The 19009-nt window shown below is 46.5% G+C and overlaps 3 protein-coding genes across 7 annotated transcripts in view; 1 reads left to right on the forward strand and 2 right to left on the reverse strand.

Moving 5' to 3' along the window:
- Window positions 1–2310, reverse strand: part of Nit1 (nitrilase 1) — a 5086-nt gene extending 2776 nt beyond the window's left edge. The window contains exons 1-6 of one of the 3 annotated variants that reach the window (XM_006496866.4): window positions 1845–2310; window positions 1568–1654; window positions 942–1193; window positions 718–821; window positions 348–481; window positions 92–217 (exon numbers count right to left, since the gene is read on the reverse strand). In XM_006496866.4, coding sequence (XP_006496929.1) covers window positions 92–217; window positions 348–481; window positions 718–821; window positions 942–1183 — 606 coding nt within the window. In that variant the 5' untranslated portion in view covers window positions 1184–1193; window positions 1568–1654; window positions 1845–2310. The remainder of the gene's footprint in view (window positions 1–91; window positions 218–347; window positions 482–717; window positions 822–941; window positions 1194–1567; window positions 1655–1844) is intronic. The other 2 variants (NM_012049.2, NM_001242580.1) reach the window with 2 other exon arrangements.
- Window positions 1608–15908, forward strand: Pfdn2 (prefoldin 2). 3 transcript variants are annotated; one of them, NM_001360825.1, is made up of 4 exons: window positions 1608–1698; window positions 13184–13272; window positions 13359–13482; window positions 14504–15908. In NM_001360825.1, exons 2-4 carry the CDS (start codon window positions 13253–13255, stop codon window positions 14678–14680), a joined length of 321 nt encoding a protein of 106 aa, NP_001347754.1. In that variant the 5' UTR covers window positions 1608–1698; window positions 13184–13252; the 3' UTR covers window positions 14681–15908. The 3 variants fall into 3 exon arrangements, with proteins under 3 accessions (NP_001347754.1, NP_001347753.1, NP_035200.2); NM_001360824.1 differs by lacking the exon at window positions 1608–1698 and adding an exon at window positions 2329–2440 and having other exon boundaries at window positions 14442–15908; NM_011070.4 differs by lacking the exon at window positions 1608–1698 and adding an exon at window positions 2329–2440.
- Window positions 15103–17452, reverse strand: Klhdc9 (kelch domain containing 9). The gene is made up of 4 exons (NM_001033039.2): window positions 16789–17452; window positions 16396–16555; window positions 16109–16307; window positions 15103–15634 (listed from the first exon to the last, which is right to left on the reverse strand). The coding sequence occupies exons 1-4, from the start codon at window positions 17313–17315 to the stop codon at window positions 15468–15470; spliced, it is 1053 nt and encodes a 350-aa protein (NP_001028211.1). The 5' UTR covers window positions 17316–17452; the 3' UTR covers window positions 15103–15467.
- Between the last annotated feature and the right edge of the window lie 1557 nt (window positions 17453–19009).

Below are 19009 nucleotides of genomic sequence, written 5' to 3' on the forward strand. Positions count from 1 at the left end.
AGTGCTTGGATTTAGGTTTGTACCACTCTGCTCCCACTACTAAAAGTAAGGTTAAAGGAGGCCTATATGTTATGAAGAGGCATTCTCTTACCTCCCAGTGGGCTGGACCTGTAACAGATCCAAAGGCTGAAGGATAAGTAAGTATTTCTGCCCCAGCTTGAGCCAATTTCAAAGAAAGTTCAGGGAACCGCATGTCATAACAGATTGCTAGACCAACCTGAAATGAGAAACAACCCACTCATCTTCCCTGTCCCATTCAACAGAACACTGAGTGCCTTCATTAGCCTGCACCAATGGGGGGTGTTACCACTTTTCAACATAGTCCCATTTCCTTTCCAAACTCCCACCTTGCCAGCCGGTGTCTTGACAGGTGGCTCAAGAGTGCCTCCAGGCTTGGTATAGTTGCTTTCTCTCATCGGCCCCTGACCTGGGATCTCTACATCGCACAGATGTGTCTTCCTGTAACTGGCCACTACTGATCCTAGAGAGAGAGAGAGAGAGAGAGAGAGAGAGAGAGAGAGAGAGAGAGAGAGAAAATACTCAGTACAGACACTCTACAAGTCCAGCTTAGCTCTTCTCCCAAAGAGTAACTTGTAGGCTGAGAACAGAAGCATAAAACCCCAAGGCCAAGCAGTTGAGAAAGAAATGCTGAAGATCTGAGTTGAGGAAAGGTAGAGAAGCCTGGGAAGAGGCAAACTAAGGGCTATGACGTCTCACCCTTGCTGTTCAAAAGCACATGACAATTGTAGATTTTCTGATTCTGCTCCCAGTCTTGGCCACGCTCGTGGAAACCGCCCAAGGACAGCCAGATTCCACATTCCCTGGGGGGGGGGGGGGACACGACACACACAACTCTACCCCCTCTGTGGCAATCCAGGAACACTGCTCAACAGGGAGTTCTACACACACAACCCCCCCCCCCCCAAACCCTACCCTTGTACCTGGCAAGCTGGCTATATTGGCCCAAAAGATCCCCATTCAGTGGTTCGGACAGGAGTAATGTCTCGGCAGGGTTTCGTGCAATAAAGTCAAATGCCTCAGGCAGAAAGGCCAGGCAAGCACCCAGTCTGGCAGCCTCTTGAACCAACTCAGCACATGTTTTAAAGTTCTCTTGCTTGTTTGGTGTTGATGTTACCTGGCACACAGCCACCAGGGGCAGCTCCCAGGAAGTTGATGAGGACATGGTTCTGGGCCTGTGAATGACACAGGCAGTATCCTCAGATTTTCTATCTAGGAGAAACTCAGAGGCTCAAGTGGGGGTGGAGCCAGAAACTTTATTTTCTTTTGACTTTTTTCTTTTTTGAGACACGGTCTTTTGTAGCCCAGACAGGCCTTTCTATGTAACTGGGGATGACCTTAAACTCCTGGTTGATCCTCCTTTTTTTCGAGTGCTGGCATTACAGGTGACCCCAGCAACTTGTTTTCATTCTTACAGAGCATAATAACCCTAGAGCTACTGGAGTTCACTCATTACATGTTTGGAGATATCTTTGTCTCCCACTATGAAGTTAATAAACACGAACTAAGCAGCTATGCGCCAGAGAGAGAACATTACGAAATATGTTACCTGGGCTGAGTACAAAGTACTGGGGTTCGAAGTAATCGGTATCCGGTACACAGGAGTTGGTGAGGAGGCCTGGTGATGAAGCCCAGCCTGAAGAAGGTGAGAAATCAGGACACCTAACCCTCTTTCAAGCCGTAAGTTTCTAGAATTCTCTGCCATTTCCAGGCCTGGCCAGTAATCCCCTCCCCCAAGGCTTCGAAAATACTTTTTACTACTAGTAGCTAGGAAAAGATATAAAATGGGAAAATGGGAGAGGCGACTATGATCGGTGCCTTAATACCTCAACTTCCAGTGATCTCACATTAAAACTGAAGCCCTTTTTCCTTTGCCAAACGTTTCCGCAGTTCAAGTCATCTCATGGAACCTTCCTCGTTTCCCCAATTCTCTTCTCGGCTGTGCCACCTGCACAGCTTTATAGACTCAACACGTATCTTTCCCCTTATACCCGAATCTCAGAAGGAAAGTTCACCCTCCCTAGATCTCCACCATCTCATGGTGGGTAGATGGGTACAGGACCAGATCCCAACCCGAGCCCCCGCCCTCTGATTAGCGCGTCCTTCCCCGCCTCTCCCCCCCGGGCAAGAATCTCTGTTGCACAAGTTAAAGCATCGCAGGTGGAATTCACCGCAGCGGGCAGGGTTTGGGAGTAGGTCCTACATGAAGACACAGCCAAAACCATTCACGGGGTCGGATCTCAAGAGCTGCCAGGAGCCAGGAGCGCAGGAGCAAGTGGGCGGTAACCCCCCGGCCGGATGTGACGCAGTGAGAGTGCGCAGGCCGGAAAGCTTGCAGGTGGGGAAGATGGCGGACAGCAGCGGTCGTGTGGGCAAGAGCGGCGGGAGCGGCGCGGGGAAGGGGGCGGTGTCGGCGGAACAGGTGAGGAGCCGCGAGCGCACAAGGCACCCGGGGCGGTGTCGAATTCGTGTAGAAGATAAGATTTGTGGCTCGAAGGGGCCTTTAGTCCTTTCCACGGTCTCCATGGGCACGCACGGGGGAGAGGGGGTCTCTGGAGGTGATCACGAACCTTTCTAGAGCCTGGGTAGGTAGGGGAGAGGCACGCCCGCGGTGTGGGTGGGTAGTCAAGGGAGAAAGCCCTGAGCTGCAGGGTCTGGGAGGGTTGGCCAGGTCTCTGAGAAGATGGATCGTAGTTTGCCCCCTCTCCGAGGTACCCTAAAGAGCGTATGGTGTTTGGCGTGGCATCTAGTAACGAATTCCAAGCTGTTCTTAGTCAGTGAGTGGCTTATGTAGTTCATGGCTCAAAAACCGTGTTCACCATCACCAACACGCTGCAGAGCCACGTGACTCAGACTCTGAGCAGTTTAGTGTTCCGTAAATTATTTTGACTAAGGAGTCTGTGGTTTGTTTGTTTGTTTGTTTTGTCTTGGAGGTGGGGATGAGGGTTGCTATAGGGTCGGGTCCGGCCTTGGCTTTTCCGGAATTCACTTTGTAGACCAAACTGGCCTGGAAGATCCGCTTGCCTCTGCCTCCCACATACTGCGATTAAAGGCTCGGATTATTTCGTCTTTGAGACACGGTCTTACTAAGTGGCCTACGCTGGCCTCGAGCTTGCTCGGTGTGCTCTCTTTGCAAAGATTGACTTCGGAAGAGGGCAGAACCCACCCCCCACCCCCTCTCTCTTTCTCTTTCTCTCTTTCTCTCTTTCTCTCTCTCTCTCTCTCTCTCTCTCTCTCTCTCTCTCTCTCTCTCTCTCTCTTTCTTTCTTTCTTTCTTTCTTTCTTTCTTTCTTTCTTTCTTTCTTTCTTTCATGTGTGAGTACACTGTAGCTGTCTTCAGACACTCCAGAAGATGGAGTCCGATCTCATTACGGATGGTTGTGAGCCACCATGTGGTTGCTGGGATTTGAACTTTGGAAGAGCAGTCGGTGCTCTTAACAGCTGAGCCATCTCACCAGCCCCAGAAGAGTAATTTTAATCATAGGTACATTTGTCAGTTGGTTGTTGAACAATTCCTACAGGTAAAAGCATCAGCATAAAGAGTCTAAAACCCACACTGTCAAAGAGTTAGAAAGTAAGTGTTCAGGGAGAACTGAAGTGCAGGGGAATTCTGGAGATGGAAGAGGGTGTAGCCTCTGACATAGTGGGAAGGAAAAAATGCTAATGCTTTGGAGAGTCCGTCTTGTGTTTGGCTTTGCTTAACCCAGAGGAACAGGTAAATGAAATAGACCTTGTCTTAAACTTGGTCACAGCCAAGTGTGGTGGCCCATACCCATAATCCCCCTGGATTACCCTGTCAGTTCCAGGCTAGCCTGGGTTACAGAGTAAAACACAGTCTCAAAAACAAAACAATGAGACTTTATGTGTGTTTGCATGTGTATGTGCATATACCACATGTGTGCAGGAGCCCTCAGAGACCAGAAGAGTGGTCAAAACCTCTGATAACTGCCTATTAGCTACCATGAGGGTGCTGAGAACCAAACCCAGGTCCTCCGCTATAAAAGTAATCGTTCTTCCACCGAGCCATTTCTCCAACCCTACACTACAAACTTCTGCACATAATGAACTTTTCTTGCACAGTTTGGAGAGAGAGTCCAAAGTAGTGTAGATTTCGGATGTGGCAGGTAAGTAGGCAAGGGAATGGCGGGTAGTGGAATGGTTGGGAGGGTTTCCTGGCCTAGAATCAGAATGACCTGTGCTTGCTTTGTATTTCTTATTTATATATGATTTCTCTTGTTACCTTTTACCCTCGTCTATCTGTAAAAGCACAGTAGTTTTCCATTTCGTAACTAGAGTACTAGGCAAGAAAATCCATTTGGGTTTTGTTTTGTTTTGTTTTTTTCCACCATGACTAAATACAGAGACTACATAGTGTGTTTAACAAATGCTACTTAGAGCTGGAGAGATGGCCTCTGCACTCGAGCACCTGATCTCGCACAGACAGACACACTTGCACGCACATAATCTGAACAGTCTTTCTAAATGCTAATTTCCTTTTATTTTCTAGATTTTTTGGCTTAATTCTAAAGGCTGGGAAAAGTTAGTCATGTGAAGATTTTTTTTCGTTAGAAGTAGTGTGTTCAAAAGCATTGAGCCATGAACTGCTTGGCATTGAAAATGCTGGAGAATTTAAAGAGATATATTGCAAGACCTAAAGAGATACAGTCAACTTTGTTCTTTGACACAGGGTTTTTCACGTGGCCTAGAACTCACCAGGTAGGCTAGGATGGCTGACCAGAGAGTCCATTGATCCTCCCTTTCCTCAGCACTGGGAAAACAAGCCTCAGAATTTAAGTTCACTAGCATTCCAGTGCCAGGCAGTTCATGCCTCAGTACCATGCCTGCCTGCCTGCCTGCCTTTTTTTTCCCTCCTCCTCCTCCTCCTCCTCCTCCTCTTCCTCCTCCTCTTCTTTTTTCTCCTCCTCCTCCTCCTCTTCCTTCTTAAAAAGTGTGTTCTGGGGCTCAAACCCTGGTTCTTTGGCTCTTTACCTGTGAAATTTTCTTCCCAGCCCAATTTAAGGTTTATTACTGATGTGTGTGTTAGCCTAGTGTGTCTCTCACAAGGAAAATAGGAGCAGGTAATACTTCGTACTAGGTGCTTGTTTTATTTTCTGTTCTTTATCATTTATTGGTTTACTATTGTTGTTTTGTCTGAGATAGGCTCTCCCTCTGGAACTTGCTGTGTAGACCGTGCTACTTTAGGCCTTGCTATTCTTGGCTTTGTGAGCCTGTGCAATGAAAAGTAGCTATTTACTTCCAGCATGTAATGCAGAGGCAGGCAAAGGGTAGCCATTCCCATTCTAAGAGAGAGGTAAAGCAGGGGAAGGCTTAAGTCTGAATTCCAAGAGGACAAGCATTATCTTACAATAATTTTTCTCTATATGTGTCATTTGGAAACTCTGGGGCAGGAATTGCGCCTCTAAAATATTGGGCAGCTCCAAATCTGTGTGTTTGAAGGGCTCAGTCCATGCTTCATGCTCTTGGGCTTGGGGGCATGCCAATGCCTGCAGCTTGCCCAGTCGGGCAGTGGAAGACAGTTGCTGCACTATTAGAGATCATGGTAGCTGCCTGGCCTTCACTAAGGCTTGTTCCAGTGAGGATTCGCTATGACAGCTCCCATTCCTACATCAGGTTTCTCCTTGCACCCCCATTTTTCCTCCCACAGTCCAGTGCATCTTTTGAAGCTTTGGTAGAGGAAGCCATTTCTCCACAGCTCCTGCATTCTGCATGCCTCCAGAATTAGCACCATGAGGCATAGATACTACCACAGGTTACTGCTAATAATGCTCTCTCCAGCTGCAGTACAAGCTGTACTTGGATAAATCACTGGAGCATGCTGGGATGTGAGAAGCAGAGGCTGGGTAGACTGGCTATGAGTTCTTTCTGCCCTTAAGATCCGCTTTTGGTTCCATGATTGGAAGGACAGCCAAGATCTCCAAAATGCCTTCATGTGGTGGCCAGAGAATAATTTGCAGCAACTGTTCTCTGTTTCCACCTTGTCCATCCTGGGACAAACTCCTGTAGCCAGGCTTGGCTGCAAAGTCCCTTTACCAGCTGAGTCATCTTACTGGCCTGGCCACTGTCTTGACCTAGTTCCACTGTGTACATAGCCAGGCTGTGAATCGTCTAAGCTTTTAGGCTCTATTTTCTTTCCTTTAAAATTTTATTATTTTATATATATTAGTGTTTTGCTTGCAAGTGTGCATGTATGAGGGTGTCAGATCCCCTGAAACAGGTGTTATAGATAGTTGTGAGCTTCCATGTGGGTGCTGGGAATTGAATCTGGGTTCTCTGGAAGAGCAGCTAGTACTCCTAACTGCTTAGCCATCGTTCTTATTTTCTTTTAATTATGAATTCTGTCTTTAAGCTGGGTAATGTATTCTCGGAAAGAACAGATTTAGATCTTGTTTTATGACCAGGTCATCTGGTCTTCTTTTTTTGTTTTTGGTTTTTCGAGTCAGGGTTTCTCTGTATAGCCCTGGCTGTCCTGGAACTCACTCTGTAGACCAGGCTGGCCTTGAACTCAGAAATCCACCTACCTCTGACTCTCAAGTGCTGGGATTAAAGGCATGTGCCACCACTGCCTGCCTAAGTTCTTGATACAGGAGCTCACTAGGTAGACCAGGGTGGCCTCGAACTCACAAAGATCCATCTGCCTCTGCTTCCCAAATGCCAAGCTTTGATCTTTAAATCAGAGTGTTAAGCATTCAGCGTTATTGATCGGGGTTTGCAAATTACTATGATTTTGTTAAATGTATTTCTTTTCTTTTTTTGGGGGGGGGGTGGGGGTTTCGAGACAGGGTTTCTCTGTGTAGCCCTGGCTTTCCTGAAACTCATTTTGTAGACCAGGCTGGCCTCGAACGCAGAAATCCGCCTAACCTTTGCCTCCCAACTGCTGGGATTAAAGGCATGCACCACCATGCCCAGCTGTTAAATGTATTTCTGGTTGATTGAATTATTGGTGGTTTGTTTTCTCCGTTCTTTATATTTGGGGTTTGGACTGTGTTGGACATGGGTGGGTGAGTGTGTGTGTGTGTGTGTGTGTGTGTGTGTGTGTGTGTGTGTGTGTGTGTGTGTTCGAGCCTCTGCCTGTCCCTTATAAAGTCCAGTCTGGCCTTGAACTCACTATGTAACTAGGGCAGACCTCCTGATCCGGTGCCGGGATTACCGGCAGTCTCTATTTAAGGAATGATGGTCTTTCTTAGTTCTTCTGTTCCTGTCTTTCTTGTGCTTGTATGGTTCCATCTTTATCCTCTGTGTATAGGATTCCTCCCTCGTTGGCTTGGTAGACATGAACTGACTTGGTGCTTCTCTGGTAGTGCCCTGTTTCTTAGTCTGGTTAAATGTCTTAATATACTTTTATTGTGTGTGGTTGCATGCTTGTACAGGCCACAGCACTGGTGTGGCAGCCAGAGGGTAATTCTCTGTAGTTAGGTGTTTCCTTCTACTGTGTGGCTCCTGCCAATCAAACTTAGTCAGGCTTAGCAGCCAGTGCTTATACCTCTTGAGCCATCATGCTAGCTCAAAACTGGTTCTCTCTATCCACCTTTGCATGGATTCCGGGAATTTCATTCTGGTTATCGGGCTTAGGCAGCAAGAGCATTTACCTGGCCTGAAAAGAAAGTTTTAAAATCTCATGCAATTAATGGAAGTTTGGGCAAAGGCTTGGGTTCAAAAACTATAGAGGTAGTGTAGGTAATGAAATGAAGAAATAGTATGAGCAGACTCTTTAATCGTATTCCCACTGTAGAAATGAGGGAGTAAGGACTTTCTAAAAGAAGAAAGGGGTTAAAAGGGAGAGGAGAGGAGATCTCAGCTTCTGTTGTCCTGTGGTGTTGGTTCTCAGCCTAGTGACTTGTCCCTAGGAAACAGTTGGCAGTGCCTGGAAAGCATTTCTGTTTTACTGGGTAGAGTGCAGTTATGTTGCTGAGTACTGTAAAATGTTCAAAATTGCCAGCATGAGAAAAACTGGTTCGTGGTATCAATAGTACTAGTGCTAAGAAACTGTCCTATTGTGTGTTATTTATATTTTATAGAAACAAAAAGGAAAAAAAGGCAAGTAGCTTAGTCATGTAGTAATGTATTTTGTGTTATGTGTGTGAGTGCTTACATGTATGTATGTGCACCATATGCATTCCTGCTGCCACAGAGACCAGAAAAGGGGACCAGATCCTTTGGAACTGGAGTTATAGGCTGTTGGATTATGAAGTCAGTTATATAGGAGTTGATTCAAGATCTTTGAGAGGATAGTTTGGTAAGCAATAATAATACCACAGAGAAGACAGAAGGAGATTTAAAGTAACTTATGGGCAGTGGTTATAGTTTGGTTCTCAAAGTTTGAAGAGAAGGGATGTGTGCCTTTCTGTAATAGAGTAGTAAGATCAGAGCGCTTAGAGGGCACTAAGACCGGGGAAGCCGGCACTCGGGAAGTGGAAAACCAAGGGAAGATAGATGCTGAAAGGGAAAGGAGGCAACTAATGAAGCAGTGTCTCGGGAAATGCACGTTGGAAGTGTTCAGTCAGAATTCTCCGCCTACTCTGTTCTCCCAGTAGTCAGTTAAGAAATCGTGGCGTGTGACACAGCCAAAGGACATTTTTGAGGAAAGGTAATATGGGTGAGAACAGAGATGGCTTAGTGGGTGCACGTTTGTTGTTCTTGTTGTCAGGTCTGACAACTTCCATTCACTCAGAAAGACCCACAGTGTGGAAGGATAAAACTGTATCCCACAAGTTGTCTTTGACATGTGTGTCCACCTGTGCACTTCCCCCAACTCCCATAATTTTTGTTGTTGTTTGAGTTGGGGTTTCTCTGCTTATAGCCCTGGCTGTCCTGGAACTCCGTCTGTGTAGATCAGGCTGGCTTTGAACTCATAGAGATCTGTTTGCCTCTGCCTCCTAAGTGCTAGTTCGTAAATTTAACTAAAAAAGGGAATGTCCCTTGGGTTCCTTTTTAAAAAGCTTTTTTTTTTTTTTTAATTTATTTACTTACCTTTTACTTCCTTTCCTTATGTGTATGAGTGTTTTGTATGCATGTGCACTCAGGTGTGCCTGGTGCAATCAGAAGTGGGGGTTGGGGATTGGATCCTTTGGAACTGGACTTACACATGGTTGTAAGTCACCATGTAGGTACTGGGCATGCTTGGCTTTGAATCCACCCTCCTTCCCTTTGTTTCTTCCCTGGCCACAACTATTAACAACCAACCACCAACCCCCTAAACGACAACAAACATCCATAATGAATACCAATAACCACCCACTCCACCTCTCAGGAATGAGGGCATTGTGTTCTTTAGATTGCTTCCTGTCTGGAGGCAATGGCATCTTTGGGGACCCTAAGAAAATTGGAATGGTAGCCAATCCCTGAGAAGCCTGGCTGTTTCCCTCACTGTCCTGGAAGGTACAGGCCTAGCTGAGGCAGACTCTGAGGCTATGCCACTTGAGGCTAGCTGCTCTGAAGCTGTGTCCTGGATACAGATTTTGAGGAAACAGCGGCTGAGGCGGCCTGTGAGTCTGGATGACCTGGGGCTAGCTACTTTGATTTCACTGGTGTCTGATTGTTTTGTTCTGAAAACACAAACTTTTAATAGTGACATTGTAGGGACATTTTTCTATTAATGTATGAAATATGTGTGTGGAAGGAAGCAGGACAGGGCCTTACAGATTGTCAGTGTGGTGAGAAATTTTGGTTGTATTCTGGGGACAGAGGCAGGAAGATCTCATGATCAAGCCAGCTCAGTCAGTCAACAGGGTCTCCAGGGAGGGAGGGAGGATTGAAAAGAAAGACAATTAGACAACATTATAGCATGACTCCAACGAGTGCTGAGGCTGCAGCAGGTTTATTTTTTCCCCCATTCAGCTTTTATACCATTCTAGGTACTTGCAGAGAATAGGGTCAGTTCTTAGATCAATGACAAAGTAGTCAGACAAGGCTATAAACAACGAGACCAAACAAGGCGGTAAACAAAGCCCCCTGGTCACTGTTTCTAGGGGCTTATCAGGATGACCAAGATAAAAGGAATGCCACACATTGAGCTTTGTATTAGCCCAAATGTAAATACTCCCATCTGAGTCTACTTCCTTGAGCCCAGTGATAAGTGCTTGGCAAATTTCTACAAGGTTCCAAAAGCTCTCCACAATCTCAGGTTGAAAGCCAGACTGGTAATCTGTATTCAGAGACCTTGTCTCAAAACAAGCAAGAAACCATGCACACAAACAACCACATCTCCCAACATATATATCAATAGGGAACAAATTCTATGTCACACTTAAAAAGAAATCTGGGGCTAGAGAAATGGCTCAGTGGTTAAGAGCTAGAGAATCCTGGGGCAGTGGTGGCGCACGCCTTTAATCCCAGCACTTGGGAGGCAGAGGCAGGCAGATTTATTGAGTTCAAGGCCAGCCTGGTCTACAAAGTGAGTTCCAGGACAGCCAGGGCTACACAGGGAAACCCTGTCTTGAAGAACAAACAAAAAAAAGATCTAGAGGATCTGGGTTTAATTTCCAGCTCATTACTGGTATGGTAGCTCATGCTTTGGGGGATCTGATGCCTTCTTCTAGCCTCTTTGGGTCCCAGGCATGCACATAGCAGACCTATACATACAGGTAAGTCACATAAAAATAAATCTTGGGGGGGAAATCTTTATAAAAATAAGTTTTTGAAAGATCTCGTATGTGTAAATAATAAGAATATAAAGAGCTCTATGTAGTAATACGAAGTGATGTTGATTTAGAAATTAATTTAATTAATTTCTAAATCAACATCCTTCGTATTATTAATTAATTAATTAATTAATTTAATTAAATGGGGCTATTTCAGAGGGGAACTTTACATACACTATGATTTAATAGGGTAAAGAGACTCTCAACATTGACTAGTCTATCCCTGTTTACATGAGACTATTGAGGTTTGGTCTGTTGCTGTGTATTGCAATGCTTAAATACTGGCCCCCAAGGTCTGGCTGCCCACAGGAATAAAAGGAGATCCTCACATACACCAAATGATTCTATGTAATCTTGTTCCTTAATGTAAAACTATTGGTTGAATAAAGATGCCTGTAGCCTGTAGCTCTGGACAGAAGACAGGTAGGCAGGCCTTCAGTCTTCAGGCTTGGGGTCTTGGGGCAGGGACCACAAGAGAGGAGAAAAGAGGAAGAAGACACCATGGGAAAGGTGGATCATGAGAAGTTGTCCATGAGGGCCAGCCAATTGGTGAAGGGACAGCCCAGGCAGAACATGGCAGGTCATATCTCATGGTTAGTGACCGGGAAGTAGACAAAAAGAGAATAGAGGGTTGATAACTGCACAGCTCTAGTGCTGTTAAGGGGGTAATTGTAAATATAAAGGTTTTATGTCTTTTATTTGGGAACTGAATGATCAAAGGTGAGGTAGAAACCTCCAATTAATTTTTACATTTTGGTACCCTTTGGGGGTGCCGTTAGTAAATATTTTCCTGGTTCTTCCTCCCAGCTCTATGCTCCCAGAGATAAGATTCAGACTCAGAATATATTTACAAATACCTTGATTATATAGCTAGGCTCTTCTCTGACTAGATCATAACTTAAAATAACCCAATTTATTTTAACATGTATTCTGCCATGTGGCTGGTTACGTGTGCTCAGGTACCAAACAGGTGTCTTGTCACATCTTCCCTGGTGACTCTCCCAAGCCTGGCACTATCCCAGAATCCTTTCTCCTCCTGGGTGTCCCATCTCCTGTTTCTTCCCTAACCTATAGGCCATCAGACTTTTATTCACAGGTGCCATATCCAGACAGACACAAGATGCTCTCTCTAGCTTTGTTATTGGTAGTAGTGCTGGGAGTTGAGCCCCAGTGCCTCTTGCATGCTGAGGCCATTCTCACTGAGTTGTACCTTCAGCCCTGAGCTAATATGATAAAGCTTATGTGGCTTAGTGGGAAAGCACACGCCGCACAGGCGTGCCTGCCTGAGCATGGTCCTGGAAACTCATAGCCGCTAACTGAAGCTCCAGATGAATCTGATACCCTCTTCTTCCTCCACGCTTGTTTATATACACACAGGCGCACACACATACATATAAAAAAAAAAGTCTTGGGGCTGGAGAGATGGCATAGCAGTTAGGAGCACTGACTGCTCTTCCCAAGGTCCTGAGTTCGAATCCCAGCAACCACATGGTGGCTCACAACCATCCATAATGAGATCTGATGCCCTCTTCTGGTGTGTCTGAAAACAGTTAAAGTGTACTCACATATAATAAATAAATAAATCTTTTTTAAAAAAGTCTTTAAGTCTTTAAAAAAAAAAGGACTGTAAAGATGATGACTCAATGATTAAGATTTCACACTGTGCATCTAGAGAGATGACTCTGCAGGTAAGAGCACTGACTACTTTTCCAGAAGTCCTGAGTTCAATTCCCAGCAACCACATGGTGGTTCATAGCCATCTGTAATGGGATCTGATGCCTTCTTTTGGTCTGTCTGAAGACAGCTACAGTACACTCATATACATAAAATAATTAAATCTTTTTTTAAAAAAGTACACACTGCTCTTCAAGAAAACCCAGGTTTGATTTCCAGTACCCATATCAGGCCTATAACCCCATCACCCTCTTGGTCTCTGATTAGTGACAAACTGGCAAGCTAGCTCAGTAGTTAAAAGAACTTAAAAGAAAAGTGGTTAAAACATTTTGATGAGACCCAGGTTCAGTTTCCGGTGCGCGCGCACACACACACACACACACACACACACACACACACACACACACACACACACACACACAGTGCTCACCACCATTTGTAACTCCAGTTTCAGGGACTCTGTCGCCCTCTTCTGGCCCCTGGGCACCAGGCCCAACATGGTACACATGTATACAAACTTCCAGGTATAACAGCACTCATGAACATATAGTAAAAATTAGTAAGTTGGGGAGGGAAACATAAAAAAGCCCTCTTCACCTGCAAATCTCTTGTAGGTGTTCCAGTGGCTCCTCACCCCCCCCCCATCTCTCACATTCAAATCTATTGTTAAATCCCCCTGTGACTAGTAAATATCTCAGACATATAGGCACTCAGTAAGAATGTAGTCTATGCCCTTCCCAAGATAGCTATCCACTACTGTGCCTTTGTAACTTGCCATCCTATGGCTGCCTTTACTTTCTGGTGTTTTCACGGTCTCATCTCTCATCTCTTAGGTAATTGCTGGCTTTAATCGCCTTCGGCAGGAACAGAGGGGCTTGGCTTCCAAAGCAGCTGAGCTGGAGATGGAATTGAATGAGCACAGGTAGGAAGGCCGCAGAGAAACAGAGTGATTGGATGGAGGCTTGTGGGGATCAGGACGCATTCTGAGGTCTTGTTCTCCTACCCTAGCCTGGTGATCGATACACTGAAGGAAGTGGATGAGACCCGCAAGTGCTACCGCATGGTTGGAGGTGTGCTGGTGGAGCGGACTGTCAAAGAAGTGCTGCCTGCCTTGGAGGGCAACAAGGAGCAGGTGAGCAAGAATTCCTCTATAGGCGTTTGGGCAGCCAAGAGGTTAAATGTAGGTGACTAGGGATTTAGGGAATTCATGTTGATGGTAGCATGCAGCCTGTTAGCTATCTACTGTGCCCTTTATACTATTACAAAGTTGAAGTCCAACTCCTTAAGTGAGGAGTTGTTGGCTGTGTGCCCTTTCCATGGGCTCTTTGATGTGGTTGAGTGGGGAGGGAATGGGTAGAGCAGTGTTTCTCACAATATAGTCTGTGGATCCCTGAGTCAGAATCTCCTGAAGAACTTGTTTAGCAGTGTTGGGCATCAGACCCAGGGCCTCATGCGCAGTAGGCTAAATACTCTTCTCATTGAGCTACACCTCCAGCCAAGGACCAGTTTAAAATGCAGCTTCTTAAGAGCTCTCGATCCACGGAACCAGACCCTTAAAGAAACCATAAGTGACCTTTTAAAGGGAGAAAGAATCCTGACTGGGGTGGCATACATTGATGTTTAACTTGCTGAGATGATGAGGCAGAGGAATCGGATTTGAAGCCTGCTTGGGCTAACTAAAAATCAATCACTTAAAAAAAAAATGAATGTGACCTAAGAGAAGAAACCATAGCATGACAAATGCTCTTTTAAGAGCAAGCAACCCACCCTCCCTGGGCAGGGACTGAGGGTGGAAAGTTGCTGGAGAGGGGACAGTAATTGTCTTAAGTGATGTAGCTGCTGGTGAGCCACTAGTGCTCCTGTGGGTATCTCCATCCATTCCCACAAGGGTGCTCCAGGTTAGACTCATGGGCCACAAAACAAAACAGAGAAATACGATTATGAGATGGGATGGGTTGGTGGCAAGTGGATGAGAGTGGGCTGTTTGATCATATGCTTTTATAACATTATCAAAGAATAATGAAAATAAGTAGCTCAGATGGTTCCCCTTTATAAGCCACTGTGTTCTTGTCTCACTGCCTCCAACTGTAGCACAGTCCGGGGCAGAGGAGGGAGACCTGCACTCCTTCTCCATCCTCTCTTTTGCCTCTTAGATACAGAAGATCATTGAGACACTGTCACAGCAGCTTCAGGCAAAGGGCAAAGAACTGAACGAATTCCGGGAAAAGCACAACATTCGTCTCATGGGGGAAGATGAGAAGCCAGCAGCCAAGGAAAACTCAGAAGGGGCTGGGGCTAAGGCCAGCTCAGCAGGGGTGTTGGTCTCTTAGGAGCTAAGGCCTCTGCGGGTTTTTTTTTTTTTACCCTGATTCCCACTTGTAATTTCTTTTTATTGTCGTTATTATTATTTCTCTGCTATTGTAATATTTTGTTTTTGTTGTTGTTGTTGATTAAATGTTTTGGTCAAATACTTAGCTATAGCCTGAACCTTTATCTCATTTAGGGCTACACCGACCTCATAGAGCTGGGTGTGGTGCCACACATGCCTTTAATAATCTTAGTGCTTGGGTGACAACAAGAGGCAGATCTCGGAGTTCCAGGCCAGCCTGGTCTACAAATCGAGTTCCCAGTAATCCAAGGCTATATATAGACACAGTGAGACCCTGTCTCAAACAAAACAAAAAAATATGATTTGCATTGTTTCTACCAGGTTAATGGCTCACTATCAGAAAGGAACCTCAGTTCGGTCTTTCCTTTGCAAATAAAGTAATCTGTTTATTTGATGCTCTTCTAAAACGGATTCAGAGGGCTGGAGAGATGGCTCAGATGGCTCAACAGTGAAGAGCTCTGTCTGCTCTTCCAGGGGGCATCTGTTTTATTATCCCCAACAACCACATGGTGGCTCACAACCATCTATAATGGGGTCTGATGCCCTCTTCTGGCACAAAGGTGTACATGCAAATAGGGCACTTATATAAGTAAAATGTATAAATCTTCTAAAGGATTCAGAGACAAAACTCTCGGATTGAAATTTAATAAGTATTTGAAGTAGGGCAATAGCTCTGATGAGATCGCTTTGTAGGTTTGCCACAACACAGAGTGCCTCCCTGCTGTTCTTTAGATGAAGAATTCCAGGATGCAAACCTGTGGGCTAGCTGTCCTGCCGTCCTCACCAAAACCCCCAACCAAATAAAGCTGGTCATTCCAAAGGCAAGTCCGATGGCCCACGCGCTTCAGTCCACGGTCTGTACTGGGGAAGTGGAACCACAGAGGCGGAGACTTGCCTGTGGGTTGAGAGCAGAAGGTGGTTACTGTGGCATTCTGCTCCGGCCTTACCCAGTACGCATGCCTGTCATCGTTCCCGTTTGATTTGTCAGCCTTTTCAGATGTTCAGTATTTATATTGTCTATTGTATTTTGTTTTTGAAACAGGGTCTCACTCTGTCACCCTGGCTAGTTTCACACTCTAGATCAAGTTGGCTGGCCTCAAAAACTACCAGAGATCTGCCTGCCTCTGCCTCTGCCTCCCAAGTGCTGGAATTAAAAGTGTGAATCACTATGCCTGGCTCTATTTTTTGTTTGTTTGTTTTTCAGCAGTCCACACACTTTTGCCTCCTGAGTAGCATACATCACCACAACCGGACTGCATTCCTTTAACTCATCAACTGATTTCTCCTCCTTTCTATCCCACCACCCCTGTTTTGTAATTTTTAGCTGTGTCTTTTTCTCCTCCCTTTCAAATGATAGCTTGGCGCTCACGGGTATCGTAGATGTAGAGATCATTGCAGATCGTATCTCTAGCTCTGGTCAGAGTTTCTCCGCCAAATAGTACAGCGAAGGGTCCCACCACTGAACAGGAATGATGGCGCAGGCTCTGGGGTCCTTGCTGCAGTCCCTGCCCACTGCTCACAAGCCTTGCAAGCTGTTCCCTCAAATGAGGGGCAACTGGTTGTTCCTCCTTGGGCGAGAAAAACAAGAAGGGGTTGTCTGAAGGGTTTGCTTATTGAAGTTTTAGTCCTTTTCTACTTTATGTGAGTAGCTAATACCTTGATTTTCCCAGGGCTCCATTGCCCTGCTACCTCCGGTCCAACTGAGTTGCAGCCCCCAAAGAGCAAAAGCTGATGACCCGGGTGCGGCCCAGCAGTTGGCAGCAGGGCAGCACAGTGGCCTGATCGTGAGGTTGTGTGGCAGCCTTCTTCTTTGTAGCTGTTGGTACACAGAAAATCGGGCCTGAGTTTGGTTTTCTGAAAAGATTCAAGTGTTCTTTGCCAGAGAGCTCTAGTGAAAAAGAAAATCAGGCTTGGGGCAGATAGAGTTAAGCAATCTTGGATTCCAAGACAGAAGGTGCTATGGATAGACTACCAATAAGTTTATTTAGGTTTTGTTTTTTCTAGAATATAGAGAAAACAAACGAACGTTTGGGGGCAAAGTTGCAGTACCAATAAGTTCGGGTCCTGTGGTCCAACTTTAACGTGTAGATGCTTCCGTAGCGTCGCTGAGTGTGGGTACCACCCTCTCTGCCAGACACTCGCAGCTCCCCGTCTGAGAGGCGAGTGCAGGTGTGGCTGCTGAGGCCAGCAGGAGGGCAGTTGCCAGGGTTCGCAGCCCATGCTTCCCACACCTCTCTCTCCGTGTCCAGCGCGGCCACCGTGGATAAGCGACGTGACCCGTCCCAGCCACCCACCACGCAGAGCCAACGACCTCCCACCAGTGCCGCGTCGTGGTGGCTGCGAAGGGGACTACCTCGGGCTACCAGTCGCACCGCTTGGCCTACAGCTGGGTCAAAGATCACAGTGTCGTTGCTGGGCACTCTTGCACCACCTTCTAGGAGACCCCCTACCAGATAGAACCGTCCTTCCAGTTCCGTGCATGAATGGAAGGCACGAGCCAGAAGCACGTCTCGCGCCACTGGCCTCCAGGTCCAGGTTGAGCCTCTTGCTCGACCGAGGGTCTGCACCCCAGCCATGGGCCAAGGGAAGGGGAGAGCAGCTCGGTCACTTCGGGTCGCACTCCTTCACGAAGGGCCCAGCACTTCCAAGCATAGACTAGCTTCCCCTCCAATAACAGCACAGGTCTTCACCCAAACCACCCCTTCTCTCCACCGCCGTCGCCCAGCAACCACTGCAGGGACTACAGTGCGACCGCTGCAAACTGAAGGTCGCAAAGCGCCTGTTACCTTGGAAACAAGAGACCTGGTTAAGCTACCGCGATCTTACAGTGATGTCGTCAGGGGAACGAGATGTGGGGAAGCCAGTAAATATCCTAAAGGATTTGGGCTCCGAAAGGCTAGAAACCGGCAGTTCGTTAGACGAACCCAATAGCCGCTAACTAGCCTGTAATTATGACGTTTGAGGAAGGTGTTGGTGGTAGGATGCGTGGAGGCCGTGTCTTTTTCTTTATTTTTTGCTGCACGGTTTCCAACTTGGAATCTTCTCTAGGGATGAGGTAGGAAGGAAACAAGTCAGAAATCAAAGGTTGAACTTGGACTACGTTGCTTGGGATTCAGAGACTTGAGTAGACTTATTCCGCGATCCTATTTATAAAATGGGTTGTTTGTGATAAAAATTCTTGAAGGTGCTGAATGGATGGGAGAGTTCTCTCTGCTCTAGCCACTGGAGGGCAGTAGAGTCCAGTCTCAGTGAGAGAAGCGACAGGAGAGAAAGGTGCTAAGAAGGGACAAGGGAGAAAGAGATGAGTTAGGGTGGATGAAGTGGGAGAGGAAAAATAGGTTAGGCATATCTTGGACAGTTTTTCACTACTTAGTCCTAGGATGAATAATTATTTCATCTTGACTCATTAGAATAATATAACACATTAAATGGAGGCACCGTGGAACTCAGGATTAAGGGCAGGGAGTTTCCCCTGATAAGATCCTGGGCAGAAGCTGCCCAACCTTAGAAGGTGGGTGGGGGTGAGATGGGGAGGAGAGAGACACGGACTCCTGCCCCTCCCTGCTCTCTTCCTTTTAGTCAAGCTGGGTTACTGAAGGCCTAACTCTGCCCTCGCAGGACTCAATGCAGAACGAAGAGGCTCGGATCAAGGCAGGCTGACTGGGATCAAGGCAGGCTGACTGGTTTCTGCTGTAGGAGGAAATGCAGATTTCTACTTGTCGCTCCAGCTGGGGTGGAGCCGAAATAGGATCTTTGTCCCCCAGGCTGGGCTTTGAGTGGGAAGGATGGCTGTCACTTGGGCCTTTGGTTTCTAAACATGAACTTGCTCCCAACCAGACCACGGATAATGTCCAAGGTTTCAGTGGGAATGATCACGTGATTCTGAGGCGCAGGCTCACACTGGGCCTTTTCCCTCCTGGTCCCAATTAGATCTTGAGAGAGAACTACGTGGGGAGGGTGTGCACACATGGAGTAAAGAATTGAGCCTGGGGGCTGGAGAGAAGGTTCAGTGGTTAAGAGCACTGGCTGCTCTTCCAAAGGACCCAGGTTCAACTCCCAGCACAGCAGCTCCCAACTGTCTGTAATTCTAGTTCCAGGGAATCTGACACCCTCATACCGGTAAATGCACATAAAATAAATTAAAAACAAACACACACAAAGGCTTGGACAGCATCTCAGTAATGCAAGTCCCGGGACCTGAGTTCCATTTCCAGAACTCACACAAAAATAGCTGGACACAACCGTGCGGTGGTGGCACACACCTTTAATC

Source organism: Mus musculus, chromosome 1, assembly GCF_000001635.26.
Source record: "Mus musculus strain C57BL/6J chromosome 1, GRCm38.p6 C57BL/6J".
NCBI classification, from domain to species: domain Eukaryota; kingdom Metazoa; phylum Chordata; class Mammalia; order Rodentia; family Muridae; genus Mus; species Mus musculus.